The 18766-nt window shown below is 50.4% G+C and overlaps 1 protein-coding gene across 1 annotated transcript in view; it reads left to right on the forward strand.

The window, feature by feature from the left end:
- Positions 1–18766, forward strand: part of Gtf3c1 (general transcription factor IIIC subunit 1) — an 80373-nt gene that overhangs the window by 57060 nt on the left and 4547 nt on the right. Inside the window, exons 24-33 of the mRNA XM_045131851.1 lie at positions 884–1041; positions 2864–3006; positions 4684–4765; positions 6451–6563; positions 9561–9623; positions 10550–10643; positions 13780–13952; positions 14859–15146; positions 15664–15920; positions 17887–18167. Of these exons, the coding sequence (XP_044987786.1) occupies positions 884–1041; positions 2864–3006; positions 4684–4765; positions 6451–6563; positions 9561–9623; positions 10550–10643; positions 13780–13952; positions 14859–15146; positions 15664–15920; positions 17887–18167 (1652 nt within the window). The remainder of the gene's footprint in view (positions 1–883; positions 1042–2863; positions 3007–4683; positions 4766–6450; positions 6564–9560; positions 9624–10549; positions 10644–13779; positions 13953–14858; positions 15147–15663; positions 15921–17886; positions 18168–18766) is intronic.

Here is an 18766-nt window from a genome sequence, read left to right on the forward strand (position 1 = left end):
ATGCCACCAACCCTGTTTAGAGCTGCTTAGTGCTGTTGGGTTAGGGTTTCTTCATCACCATGACACAGTACTTGTGCCAACTCCTTAAGGGAGGAAGGGTTGTGTTCTCCTCAGTCTTGGAGGGCTCAGTCCGTGGTCTTCTATTTCTGATCAGGAGTGAGACTAAGCATCATGGTGGGGCACTTGTGAGCAGAAGGGCTCACCACATGGCAGATGAGAAGCAGAGAGAGAAAAGGCCTGTGCTTTTGGGTGTGTTCCTTTCCTTTTTATTCCATCACGGTCCCCACCTGGTGGGTCAGCATGTTCTCCCCTCAGGTAACCCTCTGTAAGCATTCCCACGGACATTTCCAGAGGGATGCTTTACCTATTGTGATACCACCACAGCTGCTTCTGTCCAAAGGTGTTTCTATAACACCGCCATTGGTCTTCCAGTCAGCCTTTTGGAATGTAGGCTTTGTCATCCTGATGGTGTACAAGAATTTCCACACACCCTGAGGTCATAGGCACCTGGGCAGTGGTGGAGGTCTACTGGCTGCAAGCCAGTGGTCCCACTTATTCTGAGAACACACCTGGGCCTATTTGGAAATACTTGTATCAAGAATTTTCAGACAATTTGGTATTGTGGTAGGATTGATGAAAAGACTAGCAGGTAACAACTAACTAGAGACGACATACAATCTAACCTGTACTGGAACATTCTTCCAAAGGAAAAGATGAAACTGTCAGGAGACACACTGAATCCTTTATTGTTTTGTTTGTGTGACATCGGACAGTGTCGGTAGCTGATAGTCTTGGTTACTTCTTACTAGCTGGGTGGGGCCCCTGGAGGGAGTGCCAGCTTAAGGCAATTTCTGAAAGCCCCTTTTTTCCCTGGTGTTTCTAGGAGAGCTCCAAGATGCTAAAAGCAAAAGGCTGCGCTATCACGATGAGGCTGACCAGAGCGCCCTGCGGAGGATGACCCGGCTGCGTGTCTCCTGGTCCATGCAGGAGGATGGGCTGCTTATGCTCTGCCGCATTGCCAGTAACATCCTCAACACCAAGGTAGCTGCCACCTCCAGCCCCTGGACCACTCATCTCATCCATTCCCATTGGCTACCAGGAAAGCATTTTCCAGAATGTACATACTTGTGCATCCTGTCTCTCACACTTCTTCCAGCCTCCAGCTAGACACATGTGAACCTTCATGGGCAGAGTAGTGCCGGGCACCTCCTTTCATTCTTTGCCTGCGCACTCACACCCAGTTACCCACAGGCCTCTTTCAGGGAAGGACTGCTTATCTCTGCTGGAGAAGCCAGTGTCATCTGTGGCTCAGTACTTGGCCCATTGTCCAGATCCCCTGCTTCCCATCTTGGCTCTGTAGGTTTTGGTGCCCCTAGGTCACTGGCATGACTGTTCCCAAAATCTGAATCTAGGGCCCAGACTACAGGCCCCATGCTGGCGCATCCTCCCTACCTAGTCTGTCTAGCAAACCTTTCCTTACTTCTCATGGTATCTGAACCCCAACTCCTGAACCCCATGTTCCTTGTACCTCTTGCTTGCATCCTGCCTAGCACTGTCCTGACCTGCTCATTGTGCAGCAAGATGTGTGTAGATGTCCACAGAAGCCAGCAACACTTGAGCTCTGCATCAGTCAGGCCAAGGTCCCTGAAGGTAGTGTTGTAGATAGTTTCAGGTTCACTGAGATGAACTTCCAAACCAAGGCACCGTTATGGAGGAAAAGATATTTATTGAAGCTTACAGATCCGGGGGAAGTTCTGTAATGGCAGAAGAAGCTGGCCTGCTTTCATAGGGACTAAACACAGGGAGAGAGAGCCACAAGCCAAAAGCCACACAGCACACTGTGGGAACTCCAGGTGGAACTAGGCACTTTACATATCTTTAGATTAATTTTAAACCCATCACCACACCTTAAGATCTGCCCAGTGACACCTCCTTCAGCCAGTTGGCTGCAGATACAAACTACAAACTACTAAAACAATGAATATATTGGGAGCCATCTATTCAAACTACCACAGGCAGTGATGCCACTGTGTAGAGCAGCTCTTGAGGCCTCCATTGTATCCTGGTCACCAATGTGATGGCCAGAGGCAGTCAGGGTTCACAGGCTTGCAGATCTGCAGTCTGTCCCTATTCCTTAGACCCCACCCTCTCCTAAGTCTTATCCCTATCCCTTCCCAAAAAAGAAACAGATTTCTGTTGCCATCCCATCTCTGCCCCCTGCCTTTGCTGTAGCTCTTTATTACAAGCATTTCATACCCCAACCCCCAACACATTTGGTGGCTCCCACAGCCCACTATGGATTGACTGATTGCTCTACTCACTGGAACTAGCTGGCATCTCATTCTTGGAGTTCAGCCTCTTCCTGTGTGCTATTTGCTGACACATTCTGAGTCTCCTATCTTAGTGCATTCTGTTCCTATGGGATATAAGATACAGAGTGGCTCTAAACATATGTAACATACAGTTCACCCATAAAAACCCAGCATAGTGGTACATGCCTGTGATCCCAGCACTCAGGAGGCCAAGCGAAGATTATTAGGAGTTCTAGGCCAGAATGAACCACGACGGAGACCCTGTCTCTGAGTCTCATAACCTTACCTGATACTCTGCCCTTCCCATTAGCACTCAACGCAGCACTTGGTCATGGTGCTTTCCTAAAAGTACGCTTCCCGCTGGACACTGAGGGTATGCCCTTCTCTTCTGTGCTTTGGCCTCACTCATTGCCAGGCACATGTGAGGTGACAGCTCTGGGACCCCCTGGAAAGACAGGCTCTGCAGGACTTATTCATTGTCATGCCTTTCAGTTATCTCCCCAGAACATGGGCTCTGGGACACTAACATTCTGTCTGTGTGTTTGATACAGGTGAAAGGCCCATTTGTCACCTGGCAAGTTGTGCGTGACATTTTGCATGCTACTTTTGAAGAGTCTTTGGATAAAACATCTCACTCAGTTGGACGAAGAGCTCGCTATATAGTCAAAAATCCTCAGGCCTTTCTGAACTATAAGTAAGTTAGGTTGGTAATTTGATCACTACAGGCCACCATTACACCAGTGCTTCTAGTTCCTTCTTTTTTTTCTCCTTTATCCCACTTGCTAAAGACTTTGGTGTGGAATCCAGATGGAGCATGCTGAGTGCTCTGGCTATTGACATGTTGGGCTCTTTGAGTGCAGTCCATCTTGACCTTTTAAAGTCTGAGCAGGATTCTGGGTGCTTTCACTTGTGTGGTCTTACTTGGATGTTGGAGATGCTAAGGCTGCCCACTCACTGAGCATCTGTTCCAGGAGCCCCATGTGTGGAGGCAGGAGCTGCCTGACACTACCACCATTAACACTCACATTATTTGCACCCTAGTAGTAGATAGATTGGTAGAGTTGGCTGTCCCCAAGTGCTTCCAGCCATGGCCTGGGCTGTGCAAGGGCAACAGCTGTCTAGGAGTCACAAAGCCTTAGGCCCATATGCTGGCCACAGGCGGATGAGATGGTGGAGCACTGCTAGCCCAACAGACTCTCCCATAGCTCCCTCCACAAGGGGACTGAGAAGAGGGCTGGCCATAGAGCTTCAGTGAGCTGGGAAGTGCTCACATATGGTACTGAAGAGAGAGAGGGACAAGGAAGGAAAGAACCTCTTCTGCTGTTAGCCCTGTTCCATGTTGGCCAGAGAGCCCAGTCTCATGGGGATCCTGGGCCACAGTCAGCCAGACTGTGGAAGGGAGGCTCCACATTGGCTTATTCTCTGCTGTGCTGCCTCTCCACATTAGATGTCGGTAGTGCTTTTCTTCCGATCCTGATTCCCAGAGGCTCAGGACAGTATAGCCCTGTAAGGGTCTTTCTCCCCTTTCTCTGTCCTTCCTTTCCTCCTCCTCTCTCCTTCCCGTTTTCCTTCCTACTCTCCCTTCCTTCTCTGTCTCTTCTGTCTCTCTCTCTCTCATTCCCACCTAGTCCTTACTCTTTGGAAGAGGAAGCACACAGAGTGAGAGTGGCAGGGAGTCGTTAGAGATTCTGTGACTTGAACTCCCTGGCAAAAGCTTGGGGATGTGGAGAAGAGGGGTTCTGAAGTCAAGGCCTGGGAGCCTGCCTTACTCTAGGGCTCCATGGCTGTGGCACTGCAGATGAGGTCATTTGCTCACCTGAAAAGTGGGATGGTGATACCAAGAATGGCCACCCCTAGCCTGTCTGCTCCAGCCCTTAGGGTGTGTGACCTCAAGGACCCTTCCCCTGGCAGATCTGTGGAATGGATGGCAGACATCACCTGGCAAGCTCTTTGTGATGCTTCCTCTTGGGCAGGCTAGGCATTGCTAACCTCACAGATGTGAACAACGTGGTGGGTAAACAGTAGTGCAATGGACCTGGGGGTCCTAGTAATGAATGCCAATGTGAATTTTAAAATTCACAAATGTACTTCTACCCCGACTACCTGGGTCCTAACCAAATCCTGGCAGGAGTGGGAGGATGGTGTTATTGTCCTTAGTCTCCCCACTGGGGATGGAAGCTCAAAGAAGCCATGGTGGAAGGTGTGAACCTTAACCTGCCTGACTAGAATCAGGCTCAGCTGTCCACAAAGCCAGTCATCCCACAGGCACATAGGTAGAGTATAACTCCTGGTGAACCAAGGCCAGAAATGTGAGCTCTGAATATTCAAAACGGGACATGCATACAACTCCCAACTGTCTTCCCTGCCACAGGGTCTGCCTGGCTGAGGTCTACCAGGATAAGGCACTTGTTGGAGATTTCATGAACCGCAAGTGTGACTATGAAGATCCAAAGGTAGGCCCCGTGCAATAATAGCATTCTAGGGTTCAGCCTGCTCAGAAGAGGGGTGTTGAAGTGTGGGTTAGTTCCCTAGAACCCCAGAGGTTCTACCAGCCCCACAAACATGGAAATTGCTTCATTCCTATGGACGATGTGTTCTGGCTCCAATCATTGGCTTGAAGGAATGGCTCCAACATCCTTTGCAGTGCTGTGGTGCCTGGCTTTGCTTGGTTAAGAAAACAAAGCAATTTCTGAGAAAGTGCAATCAGCCAGGTGTCTGGAAAGCTGTTCCCAGGGTTCCCTGTTAGGTGAGCCAGGCAGAGGCTGAAGGATGCAGCCCTGCAGGCCAGGGTGCCACCCTTGGCTCTGCTGCACATATGTCAGGCCTGCTGCTAAGACATCCAGGGTACAGGGTGGTTTCCCTCAGTAGCCTCAGACAGTAGGGGCAGGCAGAGAAGGTGACAGCCTTTGCCACAAAGAGCAGCCCACTCTGGAAGAGGAAGGCACAGGCCCACAGGGGCCTGAGAAAGTCAAGAACTCATGATAGGCAAATCCAGCCTCATGGGACTAAAGGCTTCATGTGTCCTGCAAGCTGAGCAGTCTGAGGGTATGCATGCTGGTGTAGAAAGTTTGTGATAGGTGCCCCGGCTCATTCTGTCCCATCCTACACCAGTCACCTAGCTTACAGACTGATCACTAGAGCTCAGCCCCTATCCAGAGAACTGGGCTGTCCAACCAAGGGGACAACCTTCCAGAAGATTAGCAGGCCCAGCCACATGGCTGGCCAACAGTGACTTGACACAGAGACCAAGGTAGCATGAGCAACTTGCTGTTCTGGTTCATCCTAAGAGGCCGGGCATCCTGTGTCCTCAGACCAAACCAGGGAAGCTCTTGTAATGAGAAATAGCAGGTACAAAATAGGTCAAGTGCTGTATCTGCCCTGCATCTGCTCTGGGTTAAGAATGGGAAGCTGGGGCCATGGAGGCTGAGGCAGCAGAGTGAAATGACACAGCAACCTCCAGAGCATAGCAGGAGGCTTACAACAGGTGCAGCAGCACTTGTCTGTCCTGCCCAGCCAAGTGTAGAAAAGAAGCCCACCTTCCCTGCTACATTCATCCCCAGGCTGTGAGGATGGCCATTCTGGCCCCAGACTGAGTTGGAGGGAAAGGAGAGTGGGAGGCCAGGTGGAAGGAAGCCTCATGGGGACAGTTAGTGATCTGTACTGGCAGCTGTCTGCAGGCTTGCAGAAGTGTCTAGCCTGGGGCTCAGGTGAGGTGATGCTGGAATAGCCCTAGGAGGCCAGCTTATACAGGGTATCCAGCCAATGAGAACTGAGCTGGGGGGAGGGAAATGATGAGGGCCTGGCAGCTAGGGTGCCAGTGGGCATGTAGGGAACTAGGGACAATGTGGGATGTTTGTATCTTCCCACCTGGGGCTAGGGGTTGCTGGGCTTCAGGCATGAGGGCTGTCGCTATATCACTTGCCACCAAGGACTCCAGATTCATGGCACAGCAGAGTCTCTGCTGCTCAGGTGACAGGAGGCTTCTGTGGACCCAGAACGGGGCATAGGAAAGACGGAAAACAGCCCAGCTCCTCCATCTGGGACACAGCTGCCACAGGAATTTTCACATGGTCTCCTGTGGTGCATCTTTGCAAAGCCTCCCTCCATGGGAGAATAATACCTGCTCCTCATGTTTCAGGTTTGCGCTAGAGAATTTAAAGAATTCGTAGAGAAGCTAAAAGAGAAGTTCAGCTCCGGCCTGAAGAACCCCAACCTTGAGATCCCCAATACACTGCAGGAGCTGTTTGCCAGGTAAGCACACGTGCTGGGCAGCAGAACCTTAACACCGTGAGAGGCAGACAGTGCCTGCCTGGCCATACTTGGCATTGATGTTGGTCCTCCAGGGGTCAGCTGATCTCAGGTGACCTGAGAAAAAGAAGCAATTCCCCATCCTATGTCCTCCACACTCTCCCACAGAGTGCCCACCACCCACTCATTAATCCAGATTCTGTGCCAGGCTGGTGCACTTCTTGCTGAGTTTGCTAACATAGAAAAGTCTTCAAGGATGTAAAAGAGGAGGAGGGGCCATGGGCCCTCGGAGCTCTGTTAGAGTTCCAGCCAGATGCTGGAGCAGCCACATCAACGCTACACAGGCTTGGAGCCTGAGTGGGTCACAGGTCTGTCTCCAAAATGCCAGTGTCACTGCTTCTGAGCAGCGGGGCCAAGCTTAAACCCAGGTAACTCTTACTCTACAGCCCATACTTTCTGGCTTAGCTACTTGGGGTCTAAAAATAAAAGAATGTGAACAGGAAATTTTAAAATCTGAAGGTCTATGAACCAGGGCTATTTTCTGGACATCATCTACATGTGGATCCTTCCTTCTCCTATCCTCATGGGCAAAGCATCTCCTCCATCTTCATGAAGGAAACTCTTCTCCCTATATCCTTATGCAAGGGGCCCTCCTTCTCCCTACATCCTCGTTGGTATAGCCTGCCTCTCTCCATCCTCATGGGAGTAACCCTCCTCCTCTTCTTATGGAAGAAACCCTCCTGGTCCTTGCATTTCTGGATTCCTACTTTAAATAGATGACACACACCACCTGTCAGCTCCTGGTTATAAACTGTAAGACATCTTTGCTCCCAGTGTTTCATTCAGAGATCTTACTCTAAAAATGCACAGGGCTTGTTGGTATATGACTTTAATCCCAGCACTCAGGAGGCAGAGGTAGGAGGATCACTGTGAGTTTGAGGCCAGCCTGGGACTAGAAAGTAAGTTCCAGGTCAATCTGGGCTACATTGAGATCCTGTCTCAAAAAAAAAGTTAAAAACAAAAATGTATATAGCACCCACCCTGTGCCAGTCCTCCACCGTGATTTGAAGTCTTATGTATTATGTCGGTTACTTCCTCCTTACCGGGACAAAATACCCAATCAGAAGCAGTTTAAGGAAGGAAAGGGTTTATTTCTGACTTAGAGTTTTGAGTCTTGGCAAGAACTGAGTCACACTGTCATATCAGCAAGAGGAAGTAGTTAGTGAGCCATAAGAGAGGCCTGAACATAATGCCTTAGAGCTTGCCCCAGTGATACTCCCTCCAGCAAGGCTTCACTTCCTGAAGGCTCTACAACCTTCCCTAACAGTGCCACCAACTGAGGATTAAGGGTTCGAACACGAGTCTGTGGGAACATTTGACATTCAAACCACCACATGCATGTTCACATGGGAGTATATGAGCAGAGGGGATATATTACTGTTTAACTGATGCTGGCTCAAGCTTGCTCTAGTCCTCTCACCTTAGGAGTTTATGTAGTCTCAGGCTGGCCTAGAACTCATAGCAGTCTCCTACCTCTGCCTCCTCAGTGCTGGGATTAAAAGTACCACACCCAGCTCTGCCTTATTTTTGAGACCAGTCTCTCTGAACCTGGAACTCACCAAGTCAGCTAGACTAGCTAGCCAGCAAGCTCCAGGGATCCGTCTGTCTCTGCCTCCCCAGCTCTGGAATTATATTCATGTGCCACCTCACCCAGCTCTGATTGTGTGTGTGTGTGTGTGTGTGTGTGTGTGTGTGTGTGCATTTGTGTCCACACGCAGAGGCTAGAGTAGACCACTGGGTATTCTCCTTTATTGTTCTTCCATATTGTTTCCTTGGGAGTCACTCACTGAACTTTCACCTGCCTTTTTTTTTGATTTTCCAAGGTAGAGTCTCACTCTAACCCAGGCTGGCCTGAAATTCACTATGTAGTCTCAGGGTGGCCTCAAACTCACAGCTATCCTCCTACCTCTGCCTCCAAGTACTGGGATTAAAGACATGTGCCACCACATCCGGCCGTTGACCTGCTATTTTTTTAGACAGACTGCCTGACCAGCAGGTTCCAGTGATTCTCTTGTTTCCACCCCATCAGCACTGGGGTTATAGGCATGCATAGGCGCACACTGCAATCGAACTCCATACACGTGCACCACCTTGTGTGCATGTTGTCTGGCTTATGTGGGACCTGGAGAGTTGTGCTGGTGATTGAACATAGGTCCTTCCTTATGTTTGCTCGGCAAGCACTTCTCCCCACTAAGCCACCTCCCATCCTCAGCCCTGGTATTCTAATATGTACAAAGTCATGGCTATAACTTTAAAACACAGTGTAGCATTAAAGTGCATTTCTCTACTCATAGAGGCTCTATGCCTTCCATCAGTTCCCCTTTCCTTCATCACCCTCTCCACTTTAATGCTTGGCTTCGATGATCTGGACCCTTTAAAAATTAATCTTTGGTGTGCCAAGCATGGTAGCACACGCCTTTAATCCCAGAACTCGGGGAGGCATAGGTAGGAGGATTGCCATGAGACTCCCAAAAGCTGCCATGATTGCCTGAGACTCCCAAGTGAATTCCAGGTCAGCCTGGGCTACAGCGAGACCCTACCTAGAAAAAAAAAAAAATCTATCTACCTACCTACCTACCTATCTATCTATCTTTGAGTACTTTCTTCTGGTCTCCCATCTTGAGCTTGTCTTTACTCACAGTGAGCCCAGTTTTAGATCCATTACCAAGGGACAGAAGACCTTTGCCCATTTGTGTATTCCTGCTGCGTTTCATGGTTGGTGGTAGACACTTACATTCTCAGTTCTTATTCATAACAGGTGGAATATGATATTGTCTTACATGTGTAATGTCTGATTTGAGCGGAGTTTTCCATTGCCCAATGTGTCAGCAGGAGGAGGAGGGAGGCCATCATGAGCTGATAGCTCAGTGAGCACCTTTGTCCTGTTGGCCTGCTCTCCTGTTTCCTACACACTGGCATGCTCTTCCATTTCCTACACAGATACCGAGTTCTGGCAATTGGAGATGAAAAGCATCAAGTAAGGAAAGAGGATGAATTTAATAGGTAAGTACCTGTTTTTCAGCTGCTGCTTAGACCAAGGAAACGTAGGGTCAAAGGTAGCCTGGCACCACTTTTGTCAGTAGTTTAATTGGTGCTTGAGCCATGCTCACTTAATTGTGTTTGCTGTGCTGAGTCACAAAGGCTGAATGTTTACTGACCGTCTACAGAAAAAGTGTGTCAAGCCCTCACCTCACATGTCATCAGCCTGACCTTCAGGTGTACTGAGATTACTCCCAGTACATGGGAGGGAGAGGTAGGAGGAGCTCCGTGAGTTCAAGACCACCTTGAGACTAGTGAATTCCAGGTCAGCCTGAGCAAAACCCTACCTTGAAATACCCCCCCCCAAAAAAATTACCTTAGTGCTTCCTTCTGACCCCCTATCTTGAGCTTGTCTTTACTCACAGTGCACAGCTCAGCAGCTCAACTTGCTTGTCTGTTCAATCACCTTTAACCACTGAGCCACCTTCCCTTAGCCCCCAAATGATCTTTTCTGAAGAAAAACTTCTTTAGAATTAGAAAATGAAAGCAGTTCACATCACATCATCTCTCACCCATTATGGGAAACATTTTGTGTGTGGCTTTTGTTGAGGCAGGTTCTGACTCCATAGACTACACTGGCCTAAAACTTACTTTCTAGCCCAGGCTAGCCTTGAGCCTCCTGAGTTCAAGGAGGAATTCCTGAGGAGCTTCTGGTCTCCGCCTCCTAAATGGTGGGATTATAGGTTTGTGTCCACTTGGGGAATTGTTTTTCACAGAGAAACTTGATCAGTTAGAAAGTCGTAGAGCTACAGTTTTGTCTTGTGACCAGTTTGGCATTCATGTTACTTCCATGAAGTTGAAAACTTTGAGACTTGATCACATGCATAAGCACTCCTGGGTGAGTGTCACCTCGGGCACAACCTCATGCCTCCCTGGTGCCTTCGTTGCAGTGTGGAGGACATCCACTTCTTGGTGCTGCACAACCTGATCCAGAGCACACTGTCCCTCTCCAACAGCCAGATGAACTCCTACCAGTCCTTCCAGGTGGGTGCCGCTTCCATCGTGACTAAGACCTTGGGTCTCTTCATGGGTCAGAGCTGGGTGGGTACTTATTCCTGTTCTTCCCATCTATGGAGTTTCAGTGGTCCCCAGTGCCCCTTAGTCTCAGGCCTGTTACATAAAGTGTAAAACTGGATGGTTTTATGTACATATGTGTTATGAAGTGATTCCTATAATCTAGCCAATTATATCCACTCTGTTGCTTAGAGAACATAGGAGCTGCTTCCTGGCCCATTGCAGTTGTGTGACACTGCATCCTTCCCTGCAGTCACAACCTCATGAGCATTAGGTCCCCATGATGGGGTTGAGCCACCTCTTAAGCCCCTCTCATAACTGAGGATTTCAGACTCACACTTAAGACAGGAGATTAGGCAGAAGAGATGGGAGTTGGCTGAGGAACTGGAGAATCACTGAGCTACACAATGTCCCATGGAGGTAGTTCACTGACTTGTAGTGGGTCATTGACTCCTAGGGCTCCATAGAGGGCACTGTTGCCCTGGCTGAATGTGGTTCCTGGCCACCTTGGGGCCACTGCACATCCATTTCCCAGGGGTGTCCAGGCAGCTGCGGAGCAGGGTCTTGAACGGCTATGAATGTGACAGGAAGAAACACCCAGGAGACTGTCAGAGAACAGCTTGTTGATTTGTTGGGAGAATGGGCTTATAAGTGTTCATGTAGCTACGGGGAAAGGTATGGGGTACAGGTCATGGGGGGATTGACTGTGAAGGCTGTTAGCTGATAACTCATTAACAGATAGGGACCTTCTGGGTGAGCCTAAGGTCACATGGCCACAGGGAAACCTAAGTTGTAACAGGACATCCAGGTGCCCCACTCCTGCCTGTCTGATGACAAGATTATCGGGGTCTAGGCCTGCTGCAACCTCCTGCAGCCTGGGGTCCTTAGCCATGCTGGACAGCTCAGGTCTACTTTAGCCTCCAGTGGCCTGAGGCCCATAACTGTGACAACAGCTGAAGGAGGCCAATTCTTCTTCTCTAAATACAGAGACCCGAGGCTCAGGGCAGTCAAAAGCTGGGCATGGGTAGTGAACACCTATAAACTTAGTCCTCAGGAGGCTGAGGCAGGGAGAGTGCCATGAGTTTGAGGCCAGCTTGGGCTACGTAGTAAGACTCTTGTCTTAAAAAGAAAAAAACTGTGCCAGATGCATAACTCAGCCATTATCAAGAGCCACCAGCAAGCTGAACAGAGGGCCTGTGTCCCGCCAGATCTGCATGGGATCACTCTCCTGGAGCTCAGTTAGTCATACCCTGGATTCCCAGTGGAGCCTCTGTGCTTTTCCATTTGATCCGAAGACCTGGAAGTACCTGGCTGGCCCTAGCAAACAGGGCTGCTTGGAATGCAAGGACAAGTAAAATAAGGCTGCATTTCTCATTTAATTTTTGTTTTTAATATTATTTATTTGTAAGCAGAGAAAGAATGGGCATGCCAGGGCCTCTAGCCACTGCACGTAAACTACAGATGTATTACCACTTTTTGTATCTGGCTTTATGTGGGTCCTAGGGAATCAAACCCTGGTCATTAGGCTTTGCAGGCAAGCACCTTAACCACTGGGCCATTTCTCAGCCCCCTTACATTTCCCATTTCTGATGATAGGATGTTGGGTAGAGTCACCCGAGAACTCCTTAGCATGCTGGCCCCTATTTGCCTGGGTTCCAGGCGGTAGTGGGGGGTGGGCACTTGATGTGGGGTCCTGGGCTACCCCTAGGGAAATACCAGTGGAGCTTAGTGAGTCTATGGACACTTCCCAGGCTGGTGCTTACCACTGAGCTCCAGGGCCACCTCAGCACAGCCAGAGTGAGTCATTTGATCTCTGCTGCTTTAAGTCACTGCTGAAGTTGCTCCTTCCAGAGACACCTGGGACCTTGGAGCCAAAGAGACCTAGCAAGCCTGCTCCACGCAGTGTGCCATGCAGCACCGAGCCCTGCGTCCTGTTTCCTTGTACCTGGTCTATGTTCTGGAAGTGTACATGGTTGAAAGTTTGAGCTGGTATGGGTGCCACGTACCTGTCTGCCACACTGGAGCAGCAGTGTGGAAAGGCAGGAGTCCCAAGGACACAGCCACATCACACTGTTACCTTTGCTTGGTTGAAAGGGAACCTGATGTATCTCAGCCCTGAGGCCATCATCAGCCCTCAGGCTCCTTTCTCCTCTTCCTTAGCTGAAAAGAAACCACACTCCATCCAATTAATGGCATCATCAGGCACAGTGCCCAGCTTCCCTCCCATCTTCAGAGGCTCCCAGACTCTGGTAGATGGTGCCCAAGGACAAGGCTTATATCCAACAAGCATAAGAAGTCACATGAAAAAGACCACCTGGCCTACCTGTCTTTTTTTCCCCTAAGCAGGCAGGCTGACTGCATGGCCTAGCAGTGAGGAATGAAAGCTCACGACGCCAGAGGCCCATACAAGACCCCTGGACCCACATGTAGTTCACAGTCACAGAAAATAGTACAGGGAGGGCAGGCTCTGCAAGTATGGCAGGCCACTCCGGGTCACCATTCTATGGCAGCCTGTCCTTTCCAGATACAAGTGAGTGGACCCTGCCCAACTTACTGCATAAGGTCAGTGTGGTCAAGCACACAGCAGAAAGTGGTAGAATGTGACAACAGGAGTTTGGTCCCCAGTGCTGGCTCTGCTCTCCACTCTTCTGTGGTGAACAATTGTACAAAATGGACCGCAACCTGGTTCCCTCTACCTCACTCTGTAGCTACCCCACAGGGCCTGACCATGTGCACACCCAGGGCAGACTCTGCCTAGAAAAATGAGGGCTGTGCACGTCTTGAACACCCTCTGTGCAGCCCAAACCCCAGCCAGCCCCTTTGGCCCCTCCACAGTGAGGCTACTGTCCTCTGCTTGGTTCTCCCCTGCCTTGCAGCATAGCCCTGTGGTGTCAACCTAGTCCTCATGCTTTAGTGTCCTGTCACTCAGCTCCCAGGGGCAGTACCATTTGAAAGCCTTAGAGCCTGAAACTCTTAACCCGTGGCAGCAGATATTCCAGGCCTCTTGGGGTGGCCAAGGCTGTCTGCTGAGCCAGCCTTCTGTGAGTGTATCCCCAGCTCCGGCTCTACTCTGCCAGCCAGTGTCTCAGCCTGCACTCTGTTGCAGATCTTCCGCCTGTATCGGGAGTACCAAGAACCCGTGTTGGTGCGGGCCTTCATGGAGTGCCAGAAGAGGAGCCTGGTCAATAGGCGGCGTGTCAATCACAACATGGGCCCCAAGAAGAACCGTGCCCTGCCCTTCGTACCCATGTCCTACCAGCTGTCCCAGTCCTACTACAGGTAAGGGAATGCTTTAAGAGAGCAATCCTGGAGTTTGACCCCATAATGGGAGCAAGACACCAGCTCCCTGGAGGAAGGTATTTTTCTCATGCTGCCTGTCCCCCATGCAGGAGCCGGGCTTGCAGATCTTGTACTAGGGTCCTGGCCATGAAATAGTGGTGCATCTTCCCATAGGCTTAGTCAGTTAAAAGTTTCACGAGCAGTTGGGAGCTTCCCTCACCCCTCCCTGCAGTGGGCTAGCCTCATCCCCACTTTGCACAGCTCAAAAGACCCAGAAGCCTGCTTTGAGGCCCTCCCACAGCCCACATTCTACAGGGTTAGGTATAGGGTGTGCTCAGAGCTTCTGCACCACCAACCTTAGGTCAGCATGGGGGCCACATTCAAACGCTAGAAGACCCCAATGTGAGTCCTGGCTCTTGCCTATCCCTTGGCCTGAGGCTCCTAGCACTTCCATGCTCTCATCTTGATGGCTTGGGTTCCTTTACCTCTGGGGAGGTAGCATCAGAAGGCGTGGGTCTGGTCAGCACATGTGGAAGACCCGTAAGATCTATGGACTTCCTATAGGGCAAGGGCTGGCCTCTGCTTAAGTCCTCACAGTGAAATTGTGTACTAATTAAGTGCCACCAAAGGACAGTCCTCCCCAAGTCAGCAGTTACTGCAGGGAGTGTTACAAGTTTGACCCATAGGCCTTTGTGTTATATAAGAGACGAGCCTGGCCTCAAGTGTGGGGTGAGCAGGAAAAGAAAGACACAGACCTGTGCTGGGCTGCAACAGTCTCCAGTGTAATGGGCAAGAGGGACTTTGGGGCCAAAAGCGTGCAGTTTTGAGCACAGTGATTTCACAGGTTGTGGCCTGAGTATAGGCTCCTACAGCTGCTCCTTGTGGGCCTCTCTTTTCTGTCTGCAGGCTTTTCACGTGGCGATTTCCCACTACCACCTGCACGGAATCTTTCCAGTTCTACAACAGACTCTGGGCTGCAGGCGTGCTGGACTGGCCCGACCACTTTTCCTTCAAAGACCAAGATACTAGTGATCCCCCAAGTGACCTGGTGACATTTTCTTTGGACAGCCCTGGAGGATACTGTGTGACCATCCTGGCCCTCTTCTCCCTGGGCCTTCTCTCTGTGGATGTCAGAATCCCAGAGCAGATTGTGGTGGTGGATAGCTCCATGGTGGAGAGTGAGGTCATGAAGAGGTCAGAGCCAGGCACCAGAGCACATGCATGTGGGATGGTCATAGTTCGGGGTGCTTAGGTTCTTGGGGTAATGGTCATTTTCTCTCCGTGCTGTGGCATTAGCAGTTTTATTTGTTCAGCTGTGCAGTCTTCCTTCATTCGACAGTTTTGCTGCTTTGCATCTGGCACTGTGTAGGACTTGTGCCAGACAAAGCCAAGCAGAGGTACCCAGGGCTTCTGGAGCTTGCTGCCACACCTGTCAGTTCTGTGACAGCAGGGACAGAGGCTTGGGCTTAAAGCCCTTGCAGTGGCAGAGCTGAGCTGCCACTTCATGGGGATGCAGGGACTTGGAGCAGGGACATAGGAAGATGTCCTGGAGGCAGATGTGGGAAGGAGGACCAACAGCAGTGTCTGTGCTGACCACCAGACCTCCGCCCCCCTCCCCACACCCAGCCAGAGACCTCATGGAGGGGAAGACAGCTGGACAGCAGGTGGGCTGGGCCTGAGTCCAGACACCTAGTATCCTTCTCTCCTGCAGTCTGGGGAAGGATGGAGGCTTGGATGAAGAGGAGGAGGAAGAAGACCTGGATGAAGGCTCAGGAGCCAAGCGCCAGGGTGTGGAGGTAAAGGCCCACCAGGCCTCACACACCAAGTACTTACTGATGAGGGGCTACTACACATCTGGCATCATCAACACACGCAATCTGCATCCCAACGACAGCATTGTGGTGAACTCCTGCCAGATGCGGTTCCGGCTGCGCAGCACTCCCAAGTCCACTGAGCTCAGGCTTCCCGGTGAGTATCCTGCTGCAGCTGGGGCATGAGGCGGGCCCTGGGGCCCATTATGATAACCCAGCCATCCACACAGTGATCACAGACAGGGAGAGTGACACCTCTGTCCTCAGCAGCCACCTCAGAGGGTCCTGCCTACACATCTAGGCATCTTCGTCTCTCACTCTCAGTTCTCCTTGGTGACACCTTGGGCTTCTGTTCCTGATCTTTTGTATATTTTATTTATATGGAGAGGGAGAAGGTGAACATGGGTACTTTAATATCTCTCGGTGCTGCAAATGAGCCCTAGATGCACGGACCACTTTGTGCATCTGTGCTTTATGTGGGTACTGGAGAACTGAACTCCGGACTGGTAAGTTTTGCAGGCCAGCACCCATAACTGCTGGGCCATGATTCTGATGTTTTTTTTTTAAATGTGTGTGTGTGTGTGTGTGTGTGTGTGTGTGTGTGTGTGTGGGGGGGGGGAGGGGTATATGCACGTGTGTTAGTATGCAGATGCCCATGTGTGCAAAAACCAGAGGAAGACAGTGAGTGTCCTCTATCACTCTTCGTCTTTATTTTCCTGAAACCAAATCTCTCACTGAACCTGTAGCTCCCCATTTTTGAGTTTGAGTGGCTGACCAGTGAGCCTCAATAATCCTCCTGTCTTGGTGCCCCTCACCCTCCACTCCCTTAGTTCTGAATTTACTGGTATTCACAGGTAAATCTGGCTGGTTTTTTGTTTGTTTGGTTGGGTTTTTTTGTGTGTGGTTTTTTTTTGTTTTTTTTTTTTTACTTTTTAATTGACAGCTTCCATAATTATAGATAATAAACCTTGATAATTCCCTCTCCACCCTCTATCATATCTCCTCCCTCTCAATTAGTCTCTCTTATTTTGATGTCATCATCTTTCTATCATATGAGGTGTAGGTAGTGCCAAGCACTGTGAGGTCATGGATACCCAGGCCGTTTTGTGTGTCTGGAAGATTGATTGCATTGTAAGGAGTCCTACCCTTCCTTTGGCTCTTACAATCTTTCCGCCACCTCATCCACAATGGACTCTGAGCCTTGGAAGGTGTGATAGAGATGTCTCAGGGCTAAACACTCCTTTGTCACTTCTCAGTACTATGGTGACTTTTGAGTCATCCCAGTTTTTTACATAGATGTTGGAGATCGAATGCAGGACCTCATATTTGCACAGCAAATGTTCTTACCCACTGAGCCACCTACCTGCCCCGGTCTTAGCACTTTTTTTTTTTTTTTTGGCCTACTTTTGATCACTTTTGAAACTCAGAACCAGTTATTTACGCCTCTCTTGTCCACATGGTCAGTTGTTCCCTCCTCCCATAACAGAGTGGGAGTGGAGAGACCCTTCCCTCGGGAGCTCTTTTCCTTGGTGTTGGCATGGTTCAAGTGGATAGTTCTTCTTGGCATTTTTGTCCATTAGAACTCTGCTTTGTTGAGAGTATGGAGCAAGCAAAAGCCTAGTGCTGTTCTTTAGTTGTGGTCTCAGCAGATGCCCTCCATGGGACACAACAGAAACAAGCCCCCTCTGGCCAGTGGAGGCAAATGCCTGAATGTATTGGAAGGGGATCAGGGGTAGGGAGCCAGGAGGAAGTAAAGATGCTTCTGGAAAAGATGGATCCAGCACACCTGGCAATGCAGCCACCCTCTAGAGTCTGGACCTATGTGTCCCGCAGTGGTCATGTTGGCAAAGTACAGTCCAGGAGGTGAGGTCAGGGTATCATGAGGACATGACCCTGCCAAGAAGCCAACTGCTAGTACCCAGTGTGTCCCCAGAAGGTGAGCCCAAGGCTGCTTAGTAGCAGTGAGTTGGCACTGGAGCTGAATCCACCTAGTTGTCAGGCATTGGTCTAGGGAGGGGCTTCAGTGAGACACTCTGCCCCATCTCCTTGTCTCCATAGCCATGCCCCTGGAAGAGGAGGGGCTTCTGTGAAACTGATTCTGCCCCTCCTCCTTGTCTGTATAGCCTCACCTCTAGGAGAACTTCAGGTGGGGCCCTCCTGCCTCCCTGACTCTTTCACCAGCCTGGTGGACCCCCAGCTGCACACCTACAGCCCAGAAGAGTTCGCCCACCAGGTGACACTGTCTGGATACAGCCCGGAAGATGTGTCTGCTGCCCTGGAGATCCTGCAGGCTGTGGCTGCTGCTGGCTGCTTTGGGGTTGACAGGGGGGAGCTGAGCAGACAGTTCTCAACCTTGAGGAAGATAGCGGACGGGTACACCAAGACATTCCTTGGCTATGTCCAGGTGAGCTGGGCTATAGGAAATGACCTAAGGGTGTGAACAGAAGTAACTACACGAGGCTAGATGTGGTTGGCAGATGGGCTTAGGATGGGGCACCTAGTAGTGTGTTGTTTTGTTTCAATTGAATTAGTTTCTGTCATTTTAAAATGAGTTTATCTTCTCCATTTTGTTGAAAGTAGCTGAACCCCATGGCAACTGCCTCTCCCCCAGATGGGCTGTGTTCTTTGTGGCTGTGTCCTCCCTGACTCTGGTGTACCCACCACTCATGGGCCTCCTGCACACCCTTGGCTCACCACCTTGCCCTTAGACTCAGTGACCCGCAGATGGCCCCTGAGAGCTGTCATGACCCCCTTCATACTGTCAGCAGTGCAGCCTCTGACTGTAATCTGTTCCCACCCCCAGAGAGACCTAGAGTGGAGGAAGGAACACCATTCACATGGTGGCAGAATGTTCCCTCCTCTTGCTATTGTAGCCTTGGCAGGGAACTAAGAGCCTAGAGACGCCTGGGAGTCTTTCTAAGACTATGGAGGTGGAACCCACTGGTCATAAGAGGGCAATGAGCAGACAGCTCCCATTGTCCCTGGCATGGCCCAGGTGGCTAG

The sequence above is a fragment of the Jaculus jaculus genome, chromosome 12 (genome assembly GCF_020740685.1).
Source record: "Jaculus jaculus isolate mJacJac1 chromosome 12, mJacJac1.mat.Y.cur, whole genome shotgun sequence".
Lineage (NCBI taxonomy): Eukaryota > Metazoa > Chordata > Mammalia > Rodentia > Dipodidae > Jaculus > Jaculus jaculus.